At 42.6% G+C, this 22,470-nt stretch overlaps 1 protein-coding gene across 2 annotated transcripts in view; it reads right to left on the bottom strand.

Moving 5' to 3' along the window:
* NCKAP5 (NCK associated protein 5) overlaps positions 1–22,470 on the bottom strand; it is a 969,262-nt gene that overhangs the window by 51,946 nt on the left and 894,846 nt on the right. Inside the window, exons 16-18 of one of the 2 annotated variants that reach the window (XM_053597955.1) lie at positions 9,181–9,495; positions 6,589–6,725; positions 3,093–3,225 (exon numbers count right to left, since the gene is read on the bottom strand). In XM_053597955.1, the coding sequence (XP_053453930.1) occupies positions 3,093–3,225; positions 6,589–6,725; positions 9,181–9,495 (585 nt within the window). The remainder of the gene's footprint in view (positions 1–3,092; positions 3,226–6,588; positions 6,726–9,180; positions 9,496–22,470) is intronic. The other variant, XM_053597956.1, reaches the window with a different exon arrangement.

A 22,470-nucleotide genomic window follows, 5' to 3' on the forward strand; every position in this document is an offset into this window, starting at 1 on the left:
AAACTCAAGGAGTGAGTTTACCATTCATCTGGGTCCTGAGCCACACCCAACACTTACTCCCTTCCTTCCTTCCTTCCCGCCTTCCCTCCCTCCCTCTCTCTCTCTCCTCTTCCCCTTTCCCCCACCTTTTTTTGAGACAGTCTCACTCTGTTACCCTGAGTAGAGTCCCATGGCATCATAGCTCACAGCAACCTCCAACTCCTGGGTTTGAGCAATCCTTTTGCCTCAGCCTCCTAAGTAGCTGGGACTATAGACACTGCCACAACACCCAGCTAATTTTTCTATTTTTACTAGGGACAGTGTCTCACTCTTGCTCTGGCTGGTCTCGATCTCCTGAGCTCAGGTGATCCACCTGCCTCAACCTCCCAGTGTGCTAGGCGAACGCTTACTCTTGGCCTTGCACAAGCCTATCAAACAAGAACCCTAAAGGAAGCACTCTCTCACTTGGAGTTGGAATCTGTTTGAATCTTGTCTCCTTTTTCAAGAGTTTTCAAACTGCTGGTCAACCATCCCTCCTCCTTCTTCCCCACTCCCTCTGTCCTCCACTCTGGAACCCACTGCCAGAGGGAACAGCAGGTCCAGTTGAACACCGCTTGCCTTTTCTCAGTAACAAGTGACAGCAGAACCACATGCTTTCTCCTTCAAGTACTTTCTTCTAAGACCCTCTGCTCCCTGGGCCTCTGCCCCACCACAGCTTGCTCCTGCTCAGTCTCCCTCCCGGGCCTTTCGTCTCCCTGACAGAGAAGACAGAAGGACATAATCCTCTGTGATCTGCACTCCCTCTCCCCCTAATCCTGCCTGGCTTTAAATATTGTCACCATACTCATGACACTCAAGTTTATGTGGACTCCAGGTTCACCCAGCCAACTGCCTACTCACCACCTTCATTTGCAGGCTGATGGCCCCAGAGCTAACAGGACCCCATGGACTCCACATTTCTGTGGGCAGCAACTCCAGCCCGTCTAGGACTCAGACCTTGGAGTCATCCTCAATCCCTCACTTTGCCTCCAGTCTATCAGTGAATCATGTTGTATTTTTCATTAGACCTGTAATCAGGCCATTCTCACTTCTTGGGTTGTACAATGAGCTCCAAGTGACTACTCACATTTAAGTTCAAATTAATTAAAACTTAAAAGAGAGAGAGAGAGAGAGAAAGAGAAATGGCCCAAGTGAGTTAGGAAAACAAGTGTAAAACTTAAATTTAAAAATTTACTTCCTTACACTTGTTGTTTCAAGTGATTAACAGCCAATGGCCAGTTTAGATACAGAGCACTTCCATCCATGTGGCAGGTCTATTAGCAAGTCCACTGCCACCACCCGGTTCAAGCCACTACCTGTTGTCTGGGGCTGGCTTCTTCAGTTTTCACAAGAAGGCAGTAGGAGGGATCCTTTTAAACTACGGCGTGTCATGGCACTCCTGAGGTCAAGGTCTTCTGAGGTCCCTGTGCATGTCTCTCACAGTAGGAGTCAGACCTCTCCCCCCTTCTCCTATTGTGACCCCATCTGGTCCGTGTTGTGCTAGGCCCCTGTCCCCTGCTGCCCCTGGGCTCTGCACAAGCTCTGCCTTGGGACTTCCACGCTGGCTGTTCCCTCTGCTGGGAGTGCCCTTACCCACACATCCTCCTGGCTTGCCCCTTGTCTCGCTTTAGCTCTCTGTTCCAAAGTGCCCTCCTCAGGGACACTCCTTCTCTGACAGCTCCCCTTCAACATTAACTTCCCCGACCCCAGCACTGCCACTTTCCCTTACTCTGCTCTACCTGTTTTCTCCATAGTACTTACCTCCTTTCAACAAATTAAATAAATCTACTTGTTTATCTTATATATTGTTTACTGTCAGACAGGGATCTCTCTCTGTCCATTAGAACCTGCTAGCCACTAGAAAACTTCCTAGAGGAAGCTTTGAACAAATACTTGTTTAATAACAAATGGAAAGAATTTAAGAGCTAAAAGGGGCCCTGGAAATCCTCTTGGATGGGCAGGTGAGGGTTGGTGAGTGAGGCTACTCACTGTAGACCCGTGACGAGATTACGGGAAGAGTGTGGACTAGGTGCTGGCCTGGTCTTATGGTCTTCACCGGGCAAGCCCTGTGACAATGAACTCCCCATCCCCTTCCCTTGGCACAATAGAGGGGCACTGATGAACCACAGATAGCCAACAGGGAAATGGGAGACAACATCCAACTAAAATATCAGGGGTGTTCACACTTTCTTGGTAAGCTTTTACATGACTCAACCATCAGTCTTGCTTCTCTGATGACTGTAAGAAGCGAGGAATGAAGTGGTGGGTTCAGATTAACGAGCTTTTCTTAGAGGTGATTCTTACCCCCACACCTCATGTTACAAATGCAAAGATTATCTGAAAACTGGAAACACACATGGTTCCCAGATTATGTTTTCCCTGATATCAGCCTTATTTGAAAAAAGGAAATCATGGTTTCATCATGTAATTTCTAGGTTAGTACCTGAGATAAAGTTGATTAGTAGGAATAGATTGACTTTCCAATTGCATCATTAAAATATTTCTGACAATCCAGAATGGACCGGAAGAAAAGCAGAGCACAGATCATAATTCGCATTAGCGGTGCGTCTGTCCTCTTATCTCTGTAAGGAAGTGCCACCTGAAGAAATGCATGTGTAAACACCTAGGGCTGATGGTTTTTCTACCGCCAATTCTGATTCAAAGGAAAAGAGAGTGAGGAAGCTTGGACCTCATAGACAGACCTGTTAGCAAAGAGATGGAAGGCTCTATCCATGGCTCACTGGATGACTTAATTCACCAACTATGTAATTAGGAACAAAGTTGTCTTTATAGTCATTCCTTTATTATTGAGATAACTCAACTGGAGTCTGCTTCAGAGATACAAGATTTGGGAACAGAATCTTTACAGACTGCACTGTAATGCCATGAAGATTATAGCAGAAAACAAATCAATATGCATGGATGATCTTCTGTATATACCAGAAAATTAGATCTCGGGAGAGACACTGAGAGAAGTGTGACACCCAGGAGGATGGGGGTGGGCACGGTGAAGGGCACACTCAGGGCTTCCCAGACAGAGGGCCCCACATGTCCCACATGCTCCCGTGAGTTACCTGGGGTGGAGCTCTTCAGTGCTTTCACTAACTGTCCCCTTCCAGCTCCAAAACCATTATCTCCACAGTCCAGGTCACTGTCACTATCACTGCCACCGCTGGCAGAGTATGTACACATTCTGGGTACCTTGTCCTAAATGAGTAATAGGAGACTGTTAAGATTAGTCATACAAATCAAACAGCAGAGCATCCTGTGAGAATGTGAGCAGCTCACACTCGGCTGCCTTTGTCTGCACAGAATCCCATTCCCACAGCCCAGCCCAGCCCACCCAAGAACAGCCCTGATTTGCTGGTTGCTCTGCCTCTTGGGAGGCCCGTGCGGTCTACTGGTCCACTTAGTGACCAGGGCTGTAGCACGGGCCTGCAATGGTAGAGTTGTTGCTGGCACTCTGCCATTGTCCTGGGCCTAGGAAGGTCCCCACCATGACCTGCTCTGCATTCTGTACACGTCTTTATAGGGTTTTTTCTCAGAAAAAAAACAAACAAACAAAAAAAAAAAAACTGCTGCTGTTCCAAGCCTAATGGCTTATTTATTTAACTGAGCTCATCATTGGCTTTCAAGTATCAGAGGGCATTAAAGCAGTCAACCTTGGGAACAAAAGAATAAATGTTTGCCTAATTTATATTTTTTTCCAGCCCCCAAAAGGAGAGTGGCCTTTAAGAAAATAAGCAATCGCTGGCCCCTACACAGTCCTCTAATCTGCTGACAGTGCACGGGGTGAGGGACCAGTGCCCCTCTTGCTCTCATAGCCTGACCCCTCTCATGCCCCCGGTGTGGGAATAATGCCGCTCTCAGGCATTACTGAGTCAGCTGATAGTGAGCAGTTCTTTCTTCTGTGCACACAAGTAGAACATATAATCCAGTCACTGGATCAACACATCACTCCCACATGCTGGTTTGAGGGTATCTAGGACCCTCTTTTCTGTTTGTAGACTACTCTGTTACCTTGTTATTCCCTATCTTTCCCTGACAGTTTAGATACAGATGCATGGCTGGGTCTCTAAAGTTTCTTTGGGACTGTGTCATTTGGTTGGGAATTGTAAAAAAAACAATTGAGAATGTAAGCTTCCTTGGCTGGGGTTATAAATCTTTTTTTTTTTAATTTTAATTTTTTTAATTAATATTAAATCATAGCTGTGTTCATTAATGGGATCATGGGGCACCATACACTGCTTTTATAAATAGTTTGACACATTTTCATCACACTGGTTAACATAGCCTTCCTGGCATTTTCTTAGTTATTGTGTTAAGACATTTATATTCTACATTTACTAAGTTTCACATGTACCCTTGTAAGATGCACCGCAGGTGTGGTCCCACCAATCACCCTCCCTCAGCCCATCCTCCCCCCTCCGTCCCCTCCCTCTCTCTGTTCCCCATATTCTTAGGTTATAACTGGGTTATAGTTTTCATATGAAAGCCATAAATTAGTTTCATAGTGGGGTTATAAATCTAAGCAGTCACTCATTTCCTTTACTCCTTCATTCATTGCCCATTGCCCCACCCACTAAGTGGCTGCTTCTTGAGTAGCTGTTCTGGCCCACACAGTGCTGTGTTTTAGGAGTGGGGAGCTTGATGCTGTAGGTATCAGGAGTCTAGCAAGGATTACATCCATAGCGGGGACAAGCCTGCCAGCTGTGGCTCCAGAGGACCCAGCGTCCAGAGTTTCAAAGGGACTCCAGGAACACTTTCCGGGTATAAGGAGACATAGTCTTTCGTACTTTGCAACAAATATTAATTGAATTAGGCATGTGCTGAGTACAGGAAATATAAAAAGCTAATTCTACTCAAACTCTCCTTCCTTGGTAGTCAAAGGAGCAGGGTGGTAAGTGCCAACACACAGTGGTGACTCGGTCAGGGCAGGATTTCCAGGGGTGAAGCTGGTGCAGGATGACAAGGGGACCCTAGACAGGTGTGTCTATTGCTACACATGTGTGAGGAATGCCTAGACATTACACACAGAGGGGAAAGGTCACCTTCTGGGTCAGTAACTTTTTTTTCTTTATTGAAATTAATCAAACCCCTTTGCCACTGTCACTAGCTTGTTTCTGAATTGGTTTTCCCCTCTCCAATTCTGGTGTCATCTATGATTTTCTCAACTTTCCAGTCCCCACAGCAAGTACAGAGTCCCCTGGAGCAGTGGTAGCAATGCTTGGCAAAGGGTGTCCTGTGGACCAAGGGCACACACCTGGGAATCTTTTAGAAATGTTTAGATTTCACTCTGTAATTGCCAAATTAGACACTGAGTCCATGTGGGGACAGCAGGTTGTGTGGCCCTCAGGTGACTCTGATGTCTGCTCAAGTCTGGGCCCCACTGATTTGGAGGAGCCCTAATAGCTCTGTGTTTAACAAGAGGCCTTAGAGAAGACAATGGGTTCCCCCTTGGCCTCTCAGATCTGTGTCCTGTGCAGGCAGCTTTTCTGAGCGCTGGGTTCTAACTCATAGGTCCCAGTTCTAGGCTCAGCTCCACAATAACTTTCTCTTGGCCTCTGAACATAGCCCTCGGGTCTCTAGGGTTGCTGTTCCCTGCTGCACATGAAGGCTGTGGGCCTAGAGGTCTCTCCTCTAGCTATCCAGTCTCATTTCCACATGGAGGTGCCCAAGGAGAAAAGAAGACTAGGCCGCACTGAATGTGGGGGACCTCAGATGTGGACAAATGTGGGTATTTCTTCATCATAGTTAGACAGAAGCTCTAGTGCAAATGGCATTGGGGGCTCTTGATGGAATTGGGAGAGCCAAAGGCAGCAGAAGCAGGAAGGCTTATGGGAGGGCTGGGAAGCTCTGGGAACTGAGCCCCATGTCCTTTCTCCACCCTCCCCTTACAAGGCACCACCAAACACCCTCTAGCATGAGCAGGTAAGTAACCAAGAGGCTGACTATGGTCAAAGCAGAGAGGAGGAAGCGGCAAATACGAGAGGACATTATGTAACCCCCAGGGATAAACAAAGAATCCCTAAGCTGTGAGCTCCTTCCTCCAGGAACACATCAGGAGGCCCCTGTGTGCCATCTCAGGGTAGATGAAGAACCCACAGCAAAATCGATGGGGGCTGACAAAACTCAGGTCTTACTGACCCTTGCAAGTCATTTGACCACAGCAGGCCTCAGATCATTCATCCCTGAAAACAAGAGAACAATATCCACTTTCCCTGTTGTATGGGAGAAAGGTGAAGATTAAAGTATCTGCTAAGATAACAAAATAAATGGGAAAACAAATCATTGTAAATGGTGCCTCATGGCTTGGGAGAGTGAATGCTTCTTCCACAATATTGATGAAAAGAGGTATCCATACCCCCAAGAATTTGGGTGCAGATCAGAAGCACTTTGAATTCTTCAGATGTCCCAAGAACTCATGGTGTTCCTTAATAATTGGGAGAAAAGGTAAGCCTTAGACTTGGGGTTGTATTCAATAAACCAACAGCAGATTTCATATAAAATTAAATCTATCACAAGAGGACCAACAGGTGGACGGCATCTTTCCACTGGCCTTCCCCTTACCTGGGTCTCAGCAGTGACATCCTCACTTCTCCAGTCTGGAAGCTGCTCGTTTGCCATGGTGTTTTCAGTATATTCAAATGATGAGCAAGTCTGAGGCCTTGGCTCTGCTTCGTTCTGCTTTTGGGAACTGATTTTTCCTAAATGAGGAAAACGTATGGAATCACAAATCAGCTTTCTTCAACCTTGTACAAATTTAGGGAGGGCTGTGCGGGAGACATTAAAAAATGAAAAGGTCCAAACAGCGCCAGCTGGGCTTCCTGCCATTCTGCATCCTGCAAGTCTTTGCTACCCCAACATCTGATTATCCTACCTCGGGAGGATGTTCACCTCCAAGACCCTAAGGAAAACTTGTTCTTGGACCTCTTTTTCCATAAAATGTTGAAAGGTTCTTCAGGTTCAAAACTGTTCTGCGGGCAGACCATTTGGGAAACACTGAGATTATTCCTCCAATAATTTTATTCTTTTATTAACAACTAGGTTTCTTTTTTGGAGGCCTTCTCAAAGCCTGCAGTGTGGTAATGGGCATTGTCACAGTCTCTAAAGACAGCATTCAAATTTGCAGAAATTGCAAACATACTTGAACAGGGGACCCTCATCTCTCAGAATATTATTAAGGTCATCTTGAATAATGTGGGTTCAGAAGCTTTTCTTGGAAGCCCTTAAAGATCTTCCAGGGCAGTAGTTGCCAAACATTAATGTGCATATATATTAGCTGAGCTTTTGTTAAACTTTAGATGGTGATTCAGTAGGTGTGGGGTGAGCTCTGCATTTCTGACAAGCTTCCAGGTGATGCCAAAGCTGCTGGCCCTTGGACCACACTTTGAGTAGCCAGGGTATAATTAGCAGAGGACAGTTAGAGAAAGTTTCCCCATTACCAGTAATAGGAGATTAACCTGCAGAGTGTATTTCTTCATCATGTCAGAAAGTAGAATTGCTGTCATTATCCTCCAACCTCAAAGATTATCAACAGGACACGCTGTGACAGCCTCTCCACAGCGTTTTGGTTGTGAGGAGAAGCAAAGTAATTAAGTTTTAATCAGCACTGTGAGATCTGTACAGTTACTTCCATTTTTGATAGGGGGATATGAAAAAAAGCAATTCAAAAGTACACACTGAACAGGAAGTGGCTGCCGTACAGTAGGTATAACTCCATTTTACCTTTGTTCTGGTGAGTTCCCCATTTGCTAATGTTTAATATGAATCATAAGTGGCTACAGAGAAGAGAAGCATTGGAAAGCTGGCCACAGATAGCATTTGGTGGACAGGAAACTTCAGGATGAGTGACAGAGAATTTATTGCAGTGTGTTCACCTTACTATTCACTCTACACTACCTTTTTACAACTTCATCATAATTTAATTAAGATGCAACCCTAAAAAACAAGGGCAGTGAATATTAGCAGCAAGATCAGAACAATCTCCTTCCAACCCTTTATGAAGCAATTCAAGGCTCGGGGTTTCTTTTCAATTTGTTATAATGACAGTGTTTAATCATGGAGTCTACAGTAGCCTGCCACTAAATTGAGGTCACACATGTGACCATTCAGGCATGGAGCACATAATCCATAACTAAGATTTCACCCCTGAATGTCTGGGGGCTATGTCATTAATGAACAGTGCATTTATTTCAAAAATAATATGCATTACAGCCTTTACAAACGTAGCCTTGGCTCTGAATGAGAAGTTTGTGATGAAATGTTCATGACAGTTGGTATTACTGTATGAGGGAAGAACGCAGCCATGGGAATAGCCCAATCACATTTATTCAAAGATGTTTAATTAAAAGATTCCTTTTCTAATTTCTCAGAAGTCTACTGTATAATCTCCACTTACAGCTCCTTTCTAATCATCAAATCGTAATGAAAGTGTTCCATTTAGAGTTCTAGTTCATATGCTTATGAATGTGGCGAAAGCAACATAAGGCGTACAAGTTAAAAATTATTTAGTGTCATCTTGGGCTGCAATAAATATTTTTAATTTTGAGGGAACAATGAAAAAACTTTGACCTTTTGTCTGCCCCTGTCTTTAATCATGAAAGCTTGTTTCAATTGACTGCAACAAAGGATGGTTCTTCCCAGTGGGAAAGCTTACTCCATTCTACTGCAATTAATGCACATTTTACTGCTGATATATCAAACTCAGTTTTTATAGTTCAACATATAAATATATTTGAACAGGACAGGAATATGTCAGAAGATCTATGTTTCTGGTTAGAGGGCAAACAACATTTTAGCTAATGTTATACCTGGGATCTAAATTGGTCTATATTCAGTTAAGCTTTGTAAGGTAAAATCCCACAAATGTATGTGTGTTTTTCTTAAGTGATTCATACATCCATATACTAGTGCTCACACATTTGTCTCCTCAGACATGTGGGCATTCCTTAACATAATATTAATACCATAAGTAGATAATGTCTTATACACATTGTTTTACTTTTTGGTGAAAAACATGCAGGGATTTTCACATATCCATACTTCTATCAGGGAGAGGTTACGTCTTCATCTCCCGATGGAAGATTTTCCATTTTTGTCAGCAAGTGCATTATTATGAATGGGAAAATAATCTAATTTAAAAGATAACTGGCATTCTACCTGAGGAGGCTGGTTTGGGGAGGCGGCTTTGAAGAGGTTGCATCCCTCTGGCAGTCATGACCGTGTCGGAGGCGGAATGAACAATGGCGCTGTCTGGAGGGTGCTGTCTGTCTGTGGAGGAAGGCACTTCACGTTCAAGGGTTTGGGCTCTGATAGAAGAAGGTGCAGAAAGGGCTGGCTGGAGGGGCAGGAGGGACTCAGTGTCCTCTGGGGAGTCTGGCTGGCATATGTAACGTCCGGTTGAGCGATTTCCCGAGTCTGGGAGAGGGAAGGTTCCGATTCCACTGTCCAGTGTTCTCATCTGGCAGTTTGATTCTGAGACAGAGAATCAGAGAGGTTTAGAGAAGGCTCCCATAAAAGGATAAAAGAATCCTGAGTACAATCCGAGGGGAATGGGACACTTAGAAGGGAGAGTTCAAGAAAAAGAAAAATGATTAATATTCGGGAATAGTATTAGTGGTATAGTAAATTTCCAGGGAGGTATAGAAAACAGTCATTTAATTGAACATGAAAATATCTCCTTCACATAATATGAGGTAAGAAAGCCATCTCATTATGGGCAGCAGTGGTCATGTGTGCATAGATTCTATCACTTACCTTATGGGCTCATGTGACCCAATGGCCACATGAAATCTGAGTGAGAAGACTACCAGCCACTGTCTTTCACTTTCAACTTTACATAATAACAAAACTCATCAGTAACCCTTTGGATTTTCTATCAGTCCCAAGGATCCCACCATTTACCATATATGTGACATATTCTGTTAATTATATCTCACCTTCAAAAAGTGTGATATACAGAAAAAAATACAATATCTAAAAAAAGATCACATTGTAAATATCTGAATTGGTGGTGTGGTTTAGTCAAGCTAAAGAGACAGTTTCCAGGATCTGGTTGTCATCCAGAAAGTCATCTGTTTCTATGATAATCTCAGAATGAAACTTCCTTAGTTTCATCTTGTAAGTATCTTTTAAGTCTGGCCCTGGGTAAAAGAACAGCTTAGCACCATGTTAGGTATGATGTCTGGTGTCCAGGCTTTTGTTTTTTCGGCTGCACATGGAAGAATAAGGGTTGTCTTGGGTACACATTAAATACACAAACACTAATGAAAGCTCATGAGCATGAAAAATGTCCATGAATAATTTTCGTGATATGTGACACCACAGATAAGCAAAACAATCACCAGATAATCAGCTTATGGCCTGCAGGTCACAGGTTGGACACCCTTGTTGGATCATGATGTAATCTTTGTGTCAAAAACTCCAACAGCGGAGGGCAGAGACAAGATGGCTGACTGAAGCCAGCTTTCCACAGAGGCTCCCGTCCACAAGGAGAGTTAAAGGACAGAAATTTAGCAAGTAATCTGGTGGATTAGAGCTAAACCAAGAGAGAAGGTAGAAGAATGCACATCAACCCTGCTGAGGAGAGCTGCGACCCCAAGGATACAAACAAAAGGTACAAAATCCATCACCAAGAGAACGGGAGTCCCCTCCCCCATGAGAATGGCCCGGAGTGCCCCACAAACAAACAAGCAGAGTTGAAAGGTCCTCCCACTACACTCCACGGGAGAGACCCTCTAAAAGCTGGACTTACCTCCCCTATTAGGGTGTCATGGCGTTCTACTGCCAGGCATAAAACTGTATATATTCTCTACCTGCAATTCTGAGCTCCAAGCACTCCCCTCCACTCTCACTCTGAGGTCTGGAGGCCTATCCCCAAGGAGTCCAGATTCTTGGGTGATTTCTTGAGGGGTGTGGACAAGGCCTGGACTGCAGCTGGTCAGTGCTGATTCTGCAGCACAGGAGTGAGGAGAGGATGGTCAGCTAAGAGGGAACTACACCGGAGCAGTGGTGCCCTGAGGCGCAGAAAAGCAGCCACTTTTGGCAACAATAGGGCTCACCCCCGGATATTCAGAAGCCACATCCCCCTGTCTCTCTGGGCAACCAGAGGAGGCCAGGCATCTTCTCAGGTGGCAACCACCGCGGAACAAATCTGGGACTGAAACACAGGCCCCATGAGTAAAGGGTTTGCCTGAGGCGGACTGGCCTGGGTGGAGTGTGGGGACTAGAAAACGCACTCGCAGAGCCAGGAAATTCCCAGGGTGGGGCTGATGCAGAGAACCACTTTACTGAGCCTAAGATGCACCCAGCCCTCAGGGGATTGTCAGTCTATAGACAAAGGAAGGCAGGAGGCTAGAACTGACAGCTAACCGGGCTGCGAATAAAAACCTGCAGGAGCAAAGACAGGGCCTGAGGCGGAGGTTCTGGGAACTCAAAAAACCTTCTCTTCTGCAGGGAAATTTAGCAGGGACAGAAACAAATTCCCGCAATGTTGTTCTGTTCTGTCAGTAACATCAATCAGGGGTGGGGCTAAAACTGAGTGAATAGACCCCAGCCTCCATCAAGCGCCCGAGGTTGTCAGGCCTCAACTCCCGCTGCTGGATAAAGGCAGAGAGTAGTGGCCTTGCCGAGCAGATATAGATTTCCTTGTGATTCACGCAGGTGCAACCCCCTGGAGTATCGGCTCATTCGAGGCAACTGAGTTGCAGCCCTGCGGGGCTATCAGTGACTGGGTGTGACAGAAGTACAAGGTGGGGAAGGAGGCATCAAGCTTCCCAGACTAATCTATTTGCTGGGTGGGTCCTGACTTCATGGAGCACTGGAGCAAGTCATATTTGAGATGTCAGAAGACCCCTGTGACCTAGTTGCCAGAGACCTTTTAAACTCTCCCACCTGAGATAGGTGGTGACTGAAACAATTGATTTGGACCTTTTGAAATGAGCCAATAGCCCGAGGACTATCCAAGTGGTGCCCTGGGTGTGCGGTTGTAGGAAGGTTTGATTTTCCTTTTCCAACTGTTGCCTGTGGGAGGTGGGGTGACTTAATTGCTGGTATTTCTCCACAGCTGAGACTTCAACCCAGATTAACTGTTTCACTAGGGTCGGACAGAGACCAGCTGAAAACAAGACAGAACCACTTAGCCCCACCACACCAAATAGGTCCCCAGTTTCTCAGGCCACAGCACTGTACGGGTCCTCGACAAAGCTCCAGGGGAAAAGTCAAATGGTGTAAAATAATCATGGGGCAGAATCAGCGGAAAAACTCTGACAACATGAATAACCAGAATAGATCAACCCCTCCCCAAGGAAAGATATGGCAGATGTAACTGAAGATCCCATTCATAAACAGCTGGCCGAGATGTCAGAAATCTAATTCAGAATTTGGATTGCAAACAACATTAATAGACAGGAGGAAAATTTGGAATTAGAAATTCGAGGAGCAACTCAAAAGTCGGAATTAGAAATTCAAGGAGAAATTCAAAAGTTGTCTCAAGAATTTAACGCATTTAAAGACAAAACCACCAAAGATTTTGATGCACTGAAGCAAGAATTTGCAGCCCCCAAAGATCTGAAAAATACAGTAGAATCCCTCAGTAACAGAGTGGAGCAAGCAGTAGAAAGGATTTCTGACATTGAAGACAAAGCGTTTGAACGCTCCAAACTCTCAAAGAGGAAGAGAAATGGAGAGCAAAAATGGATCATTCTCTCAGAGAGCTCTGGGATAATTCGAAGCAGGCTAATATCTGCCTTGTTGGAATCCCTGAAAGTGATGAAGTGGCCTCGCAAGGCACAGAGGCCCTTCTGCATGAAATTATGAAAGAGAATTTTCCAGACATACCAAGAGATTCTGAAATTCAGATAGTAGACAGTTTCAGAACCCCAGCATGACTCAATCCAAATAAGACATCCCCCAGGCATATCATAATTAACTTCACTAAAGTTGTCTGAAAGCAGACAGACGTAAGAAATCCATTACCTACAAAGGGAAGAATATTAGAATGACTTCAGATCTCTCTGCTGAAACTATTCAAGCCAGAAGAGGGTTGTCATCGACTTTTAATTGCCCAAAGCAAAATAACTTTCAACCCCAGATCCTGTATCCAGCTAAACTGAGTTTCATTTATGACGTAGAAATTAAATAGTTTAATAACATTAATATGTTGAAGAAATTTGCCATAACCAAACCAGCTCTTCAGGATGTTCTCAGACCTATCCTCCATGATGACCAGCCCAAAGCTCTACCACAAAAGTAAACTCACTCAGAACTCCAACTTCCACAGTGGCAAAAGGATTAAAAATGTCCACTGGACTTTGGAAAAACTCGATACCCAAAATTTTACCAGACTTATCAATATTCTCCATTAATGTGAACGGCTTGAACTGTCCTCTAAAGAGGCACGGGTTAGCTGACTGGATACAAAAACTCAGATCAGATATTTGCTGCATACAAGAGTCACATCTTACCTTAAAAGATAAATATAGACTCAGGGTGAAAGTATGGTCGTCCATATTTCAGGCAAATGGTAATCAGAAAAAAGCAGGTCTTGCAATTCTATTTGCAGACACAATAGGCTTTAAACCAACAAAAGTAAGGAAGGATAAGAATGGTCACTTGATATTTGTTAAGGGTAATACTCAATATGATGAGATATCAATTATTAATATTTATGCACCGAACCAGAATGCACCTTAATTTATAAGAGAAACTCTAATAGACACGAGCAACTTGATTTCCTCCAGCTCCAAAATAGTCGGAGATTTCAACACTCCTTTGGCAGTGTTGGATAGATGGTCCACTAAGAAGCTGAGCAAAGAAATTTTAGATGTAAACCTAACCATCCAACACTTGGATTTAGCATACATCTACAGAACATTTCATCCCAACAAAACTGAATACACATACTTCACATCAGCCCACAGAACATACTCCAAAATTGATCACATCTTAGGTCACAAGTCTAACCTCAGTAAATTTAAAGGAATAGAAATTATTCCTTGCATCTTCTCAGACCACCATGGAATAAAAGTTTAACTCATTAACAACAGGAATCTGCATACTCATACAAAAACATTGAAGTTAAATAACCTTATGCTGAATGATAGCTGGGTCAGAGATGAGATTAAGAAGGGAATTTCTAAATTTTTGTAATAAAATGACAATGAAGACACGAATTATCAGAACCTCTGGGATATCACAAAGGCAGTCCTAAGAGGGAAATTTATAGCACTGCAAGCCTTCCTCAAGAGAATGGAAAGAGAGGAAGTTAACAACTTAATGGGACATCTCAAGCAAATGGAAAAGGAAGAACATTCCACCCAAACCCACTAGCAGAAATAACCAAAATCAGAGCAGAATTAAACGAAATTGAAAACAAAAGAATTATACAACAGATCAATAAATCAAAGTGTTGGTTTTTTGAAAAGATCAATAAAATAGATAAACCTTTGGCTAACCTAACCAGGAAAAAAAGAGTAAAATCTCTAATCTCATCAATCAGAAACGATAAAGACGAAATAACAACAGACTCCTCAGAAATTCAAAAAATCCTTAATGAATATTACAAGAAACTTTATTCTCAGAAATATGAATATCTGAAAGAAATAGACCAATACTTGGAAGCACGTCACCTTCCAAGACAGCCAGAATCAATTGAAAATTTTGAACAGGCCCATATCAAGTTCTGAAATAGCATCAACCATACAAAATCTCTTCTTTCTAAAAAGAAAATCCCGGGACCAGATGGCTTCACGTCAGAATTCTACCAAACCTTTAAAGAGGAACTAGTACCTATATTACTTAAACTGTTCCAAAATATAGAAAAAGAAGGAAGACTATCCAATACGTTCTATGAAACAAACATCACCCTGATCTCCAAACCAGGAAAAGACCCAACAAGAAAAGAAAATTATAGACCAATATCACTAATGAATATAGATGCAAAAATATTCAACAAGATTCTAACAAACAGAATCCAGGAACACATCAAACAAATTATACATCATGACCAAGTTGGTTTTATCCCAGGGTCTCAAGGCTGGTTCAATATTCTTAAATCTATAAGTGTAATTCAGCACATAAACAAATTAAAAAAGAAAGACCATATGATTCTCTCAATTGATGCAGAAAAAGCTTTTGATAATATCCAGCATCCATTCATGATCAGAACACTTAAGAAAATCGTTATAGAAGGGACATTTCTTAAACTGATAGAGGCCATCTACAGCAAACCCACAGCCAATATTGTATAGAATGGAGTTAAATTGAAATCATTTCCACTCAGATCAGGAACCAGACAAGGCTGCGTATTGTCTCTGCTGCTCTTTAACATTGTAACGGAAGTTTTAGCCATCGCAATTAGGAAGAAAAGGTGATCAAAGGTATCCATATACGGTCAGAACAGATCAAACTTTTGCTCTTCGCAGATGATATGATTGTATATCTGGAAAACACCTGGGATTCTACTATAAAAACTCAAGGAATACAGCAGCATCTCAGGTTACAAAATCAACATTCACAAATCAGTAGCCTTTATATAGACCAACAATAGTCAAGCTGAAAAAACAGTTAAGGACTCTATTCCATTCACAGCAGTGCCAAAGAAGATGAAATATTTGGGAGTTTATCTAACAAAGGACGTGAAAGATCTCTATAAAGAGAACTATGAAACTGTAAGAAAAGAAAGAGCTGAAAATGTTAACAAATGGAAAAACATACCATGCTCATGGGAAGCATGGGAAGAATCAACATTGTTAAAATGTCCATACTACCCAAAGCAATATACAATTTTAATGTGATCCCTATTAAAGCTCCACTGTCATACTTTAAGATCTTGAAAAAATAATACTTCATTTTATATGGAATTAGAAAAAACCTCGAATAGCCAAGACATTACTCAGAAATAAAAACAAAGCAGGAGGAATCATGCTACCAGACCTCAGACTATACTATAAGTCGATAGTGATCAAAACAGCATGGTACTGGCACAGAAACGGAGAAGTAGATGTCTGGAACAGAATAGAGAACCAAGAGATGAATCCAGCTACTTACTGTTATTTGATCTTTGACAAGCCAATTAAAAACATTCAGTGAGGAAAAGCTTCCCTATTTAACAAATGGTGCTGGGTGAACTGGCTGGCAACCTGTAGAAGACTGAAACTGGACCCACACCTTTCACCATTAACTAAGATAGACTCTCACTGGATCAAAGATTTAAACTTAAGACATGAAACTATAAAAATACTAGAAGAGAGTGCAGGAAAAACCCTTGAAGAAATCAGTCTGGGTGAGTATTTTATGAGGATGACCCCCAAGGCAACTGAAGCAGCTTCAAAAATATACTACTGGGACCTGATCAAACTAAAAAGCTTCTGCACAGCTAAGAACACAGTAAATAAAGCAAGCAAGCAGCCCTCAGAATGGGAGAAGATATTTGCAGGTTATGGCTCCAACAAAGATTTAATAACCAGAATCCACAGAGATCTCAAATGTATAAGCAAGAAAAGAACAAGTGATCCCATCGCTGCTGGGCAAGGGACTTGGAGAGAAACTTCTCTGAAGAAGGCAGGCACACGGCCTACAGACATATGAAAAAATGCTCATCATCTTTAATCATCAGAGAAATGTAAATCAAAACTACTTTGAGATATCATCTATCTCTAGTAAGATTAGCCCATATCACAAAACCCCAAGACCAGAGATGTTGGCGTGAATGTGGAGAAAAGGGAACACTTCTACACTGCTGGTGGGAATGCAAATTAATACAATCGTTTTGGAAAGATGTTTGGAGAACACTTAGAGATCTAAAAATATATCTGCCATTCAATCCCATAATTCCTCTACTAGGCATATACCCAGAAGACCAAAAATCACATTATAACAAAGATATTTGTACCAGAATGTTTATTGCAGCCCAATTCATAATCGCTAAGTCATGGAAAAAGCCCATGTGCCCATCGATCCACGGATTAATAAACTGTGGTATATGTACACCATGGAATATTATGCATCCTTAAAGAAAGATGGAGACTTTACCTCTTTCATGTTTACATGGATGGAGCTGGAACATATTCTTCTTAGTAAAGTATCTCAAGAATGGAAGAAAAAGTATCCAATGTACTCAGCTCTACTATGAAACTAATTTATGGTTTTCATATGAAAGCTATAACCCAGTTATAACCTAAGGATATGGGGAAGGGGGAGAGGGAGGGGTGGGAGGGGAGACAATGGGCAGAGGGAGGGTGATTGGTGGAATTACACCTGTGGTACATCTTACAAGGGTACAAGTAAAACTTAATAAATGTAGAATATAAATGTCTGAACACAATAACTAAGAAAATGCCAGAAAGGCTATGTTAACCAGTGTGATGAAAATGTGTCAAACGATCTATAAAACCAGTGTATGGTGTCCCATGGTCGCATTAATGTACACAGCTATGATTTAATAATAAAAAAACTGAAAAAATAAAAAAACAAAACTCCAAATGCTACCATTTCTTTGGTGCCTTATGAAACAGGGACTTGTGGTGTGACCTCTGCAAATAACGTATTGTTTGAAACCCTGTGCAAGGGCTTTAACCTCTTAGGGTCTCAGGCTCCTTTTACGATTGCTGTGAGGATAAAAATACGTTCAACTTCAAACCCCTAGGATTTAGAATGACACCAAGCAGAACCTGAGCCAGCCTATAAATGAAATAATAAATGGCATCATAACAAAATGCTTAGCCTGTTTATCACATAAAAGTAGGTATCTTATAGGTAAATAGCTTATTCTTCAGTACTTTTCATACACAATCTCATCTAATGCTCAGCAATCAGTATCCAAAATACAGAAGCTGCCCATTCTCCCACCCTCCTCCTTAAAACCTCTTTGTTGTAAATAAGTAATGGGATTCTGGGAATTTCCTTTAATATTAGGTTAAGAAAAAAAGGTAGTGGGGAACAGAGCCGGCTTTTCTAGATATGAGTAGGTTTGTTTTTTTAGTTTTGGAAGTACTAGGAAGATGAAATCCATATTAAAAAGAGGCTTCAGTCTCCACAGAGATATTTAGTAGGAAGATACAGATACCCTTTTATCCAGAATGGCATCATTTGGCCATCTCGTATACGACGTATAATGCAAACGATCCAGTTTGGAAGGTTGGAGAGGAATTTAGGCATGGAGGGCAGGTATGGCATGCTTTCATTCAGCTCATGCTGGCAAGGGAGCCACCACAGGAAGTCTTGCCCTCATTCAGCTCATGGCGACAGGGGAGCCAGCATAGGAAGTCTGCCCTCATTCAGCTCGTGGCGGCAGGTACGCTACCATACCAAGTCCACACAAATGGAAAGTCCCATACACTTTTATACCCAGGAGAACAATTGTGGCACTCTGCTGTGCCAAACAGCAGTTACATGATCAGGACATCACTGTGCACAGTTACAGGTATCTAAGACACATATGGTGGCTTCTGGTGGGACTGCGGGTCAGAAAGCCCAAACAACCTTGTCTTACCCAACACCATCAGATGTCAGAGTCTGGTCATGGACTCCAGGGTCCCTGAATCCTACATCATTGTTTGAGAGGTGTTTTTCTTTCCCTGGATCATAAGGGCTAAGCTTTAGCTCCATTCATTTCAGAACCTCCACCTGACCAGCTTTATACTCAACCAGTCTTACAGATTATTCATTATTTTATCTATTCATTTTTTTCTCAATTAAAGGGATTTGTTACAAAGTAGCCTTCTGAGAAATGATCAGCTATTTCCATGGGGAGGCTTTGCCGTAACAGTTGAAAAAAAAAAACAAAAAACCAAAGACCCTGCTATCAAACTTCTCTATCTTTCTTTATTTTAGCCTGAATGTACACTGCTTTTCAGATATAGCATGTCCTTATGTTGCAACTGGGGCAATTCTGAAATATTTCAGACTCAAACAGGAATAAGAAGATCTTCATCAGAACCAACCCAGTCTTTGGTGATGGGAATCAAAGATCCAAGGGATGTAGCAGCTGAGCTGTGTTAGACCCTATGTGCCCCAGACTGCCTGCCTGATAATTTACTGCTGGTTCCAAGACCACCTACCCCTGAACCAAGGAGCGCTCAGCAGGGCAGGACACCAGGGGCACTCTGCCTTTCAAGTGGTCATCAAAAGTCTGGCTGCCTATTATAGCTACCAGGGCTTCAGTGATTTCTTTGTGTTATCTCTTCATTTTCACAAACCTATAAGGTAAGAATTATTAGAAATGAGCAATTACAGGCAACTTGTCCAAGGACATAGTCTATAAAGAGCTTAGATTTCAATCTAGGCCTGCTTGACTACAAAGATGGCTTTTAATCATAGGGCTATCCTGATTCCCACAAAAGCACAGGTAACAAAAGCACAGATCTACTCAGTCCATGGCCATAGAAGAAGCCATGTGAGCAGAAGGCTGGCAGGATACTCCTAGGCAAGGGGCTCAGCTTCTCTGAAGCTGCTGCTGAGTGGGGTGCTGGTCTCCCGAGTCTAACTGGGTTCCTGGGCGCTCCACCCTGAGGCTTTCTACCGTCAATGTCCCTGCATCCACCCAGCTGCCCGCCCTGTGCAGGCTGCCTGTGCATCAGCCCGGTAGCTCCTCAGAGTCACAACTGCCTAGTAAATCTTCCTTCTGCTGTCTTGGATTAGATCCTTAGACCTCTAAGCCAGGGTTTTGCTAGAGTTTACTTTGACTCCCCAGCTTGGTGAAAAGTACTGCCTCCAAGGGAAATGTTTTTCAGGCTTTGTCTCTCCCTTCTAGGTATTTTCTGGATTATAGAACACTTAATCTAGTCCCTTCAAATGAAGATTCAAAAAACAAAGGGAGATTCTTGGCTGCCTTTTCAGTGATTATTTGGAAACAGGCCCCATATACAAAGCCCACATTCGTTTGCCTGGCAGGCCATGGGTCAGTTGCAGGAATAGGGCAGAGCAGGGATTTGGGGTAGGAAAAATGGTAAAGGAGGTCTAATTCTGCTTCTGAGGATATTTCTAACATTTATTCCCTTAAATTTTTTCCCCTTTGTCTTCAACAGCCAGTATTCCAGTATTATCAGACCAGAATCTACAAAACAGGAATTTTGGAATTCCTGAATTCTCTGATTTTCTGAGAATTGTGTGCCCAGCCATTAAGCTCAGAAACCACCTGCTATAAAGGCCATTTTTTATTTCTGAAAATTCCAGATGCCAAATGTAGTGACTGTGAAGGACTCACTTGTAAGCATCTATTAAATTAGGTATGGACAGTTAGGGGCTCAGACCTACACCAAGTTTCACCCTCAAGCAAATTTCCTCAGAATGCACGAACCTTTGGCAATGGAAACTTATATTGAAAATGCTGACACTATCTTCATGTAGTTTATTTAAGGTACTATTAGTTTTTTGTGGTTCATAAAAATACTGCAACTTGAATTGCAAGTGTTAGATACTGAACTTCTGAAGCCAGTTTTTTCCCAGAGGACTTTAAGAACTCACAAAAATAATTAAATGGCTATAGTGGGAACAAAGTTCAAAGGGGCGAGTCTGCCTTGCATCTTCAATGAGTTGACTGAGTCTTGTTCTCAGTGAGTGTGAGGTCATGTTTATGCTGTGAATACAGCTGCCAAGAGGCCCTTGCTAATGGTTCAAGGGTGGGATCACCAAGTGTACTAGTGGCCTTCATCCTTTTCAGGGCACCAATTATATCTCCAACCCTGGTCAGTCATTTCACCTGTCCCCATGCTCCCATGCATCTCCTCTGTCTCGCAAGGTCAGCACTCACGCTTAGTAGCAACCCCAAGACCACTGGTCACCGGGGGACCAACATCTCTATCTCAGCATACCTGAGACTCATTCATAGCATGTTAGCAGCAGAATAGTGGGGAATTTCTTATTTACAGAAAGGACTGAGGTCTACTGACACCTTGAACATCTCACCTGTATATTCGTTTGTTTGGTATGCAAAGAGATAGATATATTTTTAGTCTCTTAGAAGCAAATACAGAAATTCTATCAGGCTGTCCTTTGGGGGAGAAGATTACTGGGGTTAGGGATATTCTCAGGCATCAGGCTTCAGTAAAGAGGGACGTATGTTGTCTGAGAGGGAAAGGAGATGACAAGACGGGTGAGGTTCCGTGTGGGATGGTGATAGAAAAGAAACTTCGGAGAAATGTTTCCACTGGGGATTTTCAAACTGTTAACTTAAGGTGTGCGATAGAAAATCCCCACTCACCTCACTGAGCGTTATTCTGCTCTCCCTCACCCAGCTGTCTCATCAGCTGGCCTTAGTGTCTTTAGCTGCAAATTAGATCACATTTTCATTTTAGGGGTGTTTTGAGGACTAGAAACAAACCACATGATAAACTTGCCAATGCTTCAAACAGGGACACTATTATTATCCAGAAAATGTCAGCAGTTCTCAGTTGAAGTGTTATTAGACTATCAGCATGTTGGGGGCAGAACTGGATTTTATTCATCTCCCCACTGCTCATGTATGAGCCTGTCCCTGACTCTGCCCTTATTCCACAGGATAATAATTACACACTCCAGGCTGGCAGAGTGTCTCATTCATTCTCTAAAACCAGAGCTCAACACGGCACCTAACACAGTCAGGCCTCCCTGATGTGTAGTGAATGAACAGATGGATGAAAAAACAACTAATTCTTAGGACAGTTTTCCTTATGCTAAATGAATGCAAATCTCTTCTCATGAAATCTCAACTTATTTCTTTTTGTTCTGACTTTAGCAACCAAAGCAAAGAGTTGACTGTAGCTATTTTCCACATACAGCCAGACTTCATTAATTCATACGGCCAGAAGGATAAGGTCATTCAGAATAACTGAATATTTTAAAGACTGATTTCTTAGTACTTTCAAGTCCTTGGAATAAGGATGGATGACCAGGCAAAGGTCAGCCAGTGAAACCCTGTGTTAGTATCCTCCCCAGTCTGTGTGCCCACCTTGAAGCATCACTGGACCTGCAGGTCCTAGGTCCACCAAAAGCCACCACAGCCTGGTGATTCTGAATATTCTGGACCACACCTTCTGGGATTCTAGATGCCACACAAATGCTGCCATCCCATGTAATACAGGCATTTATGGTAGTGTGAGAACTAAGTTCTTACAAAGTCAAGTTCTGGGGGGCCATTTATAGTGAGTAGATGAGGTTACTCAGTAACTTCCAATACGCATTTACACAGGTTTATATAGAACTGGTGAATTATTATGTTAACTGGGCTGACTATGCTTCTTCCAAACTTGTTTTATACTACCTTCCGTCACACAGCAACACTCACTTCATAAATAGCTGCAAGGGGAAAAGTTGATTTCCAGCACTATTTCAGTTATTATAAATTTTTAAGTGAGTGGAATATGAATTAGCAATGACTTGGGGTGTTTGGGAAATACCACTAATTTTTTCCTCAGCTTTCTCTTCTATAGATTCTCATGTTTCAATGTTTTCTCACAGATCTGATGTCACAAA

Source organism: Nycticebus coucang, chromosome 7, assembly GCF_027406575.1.
Source record: "Nycticebus coucang isolate mNycCou1 chromosome 7, mNycCou1.pri, whole genome shotgun sequence".
Taxonomy (NCBI): Eukaryota; Metazoa; Chordata; class Mammalia; order Primates; family Lorisidae; genus Nycticebus; species Nycticebus coucang.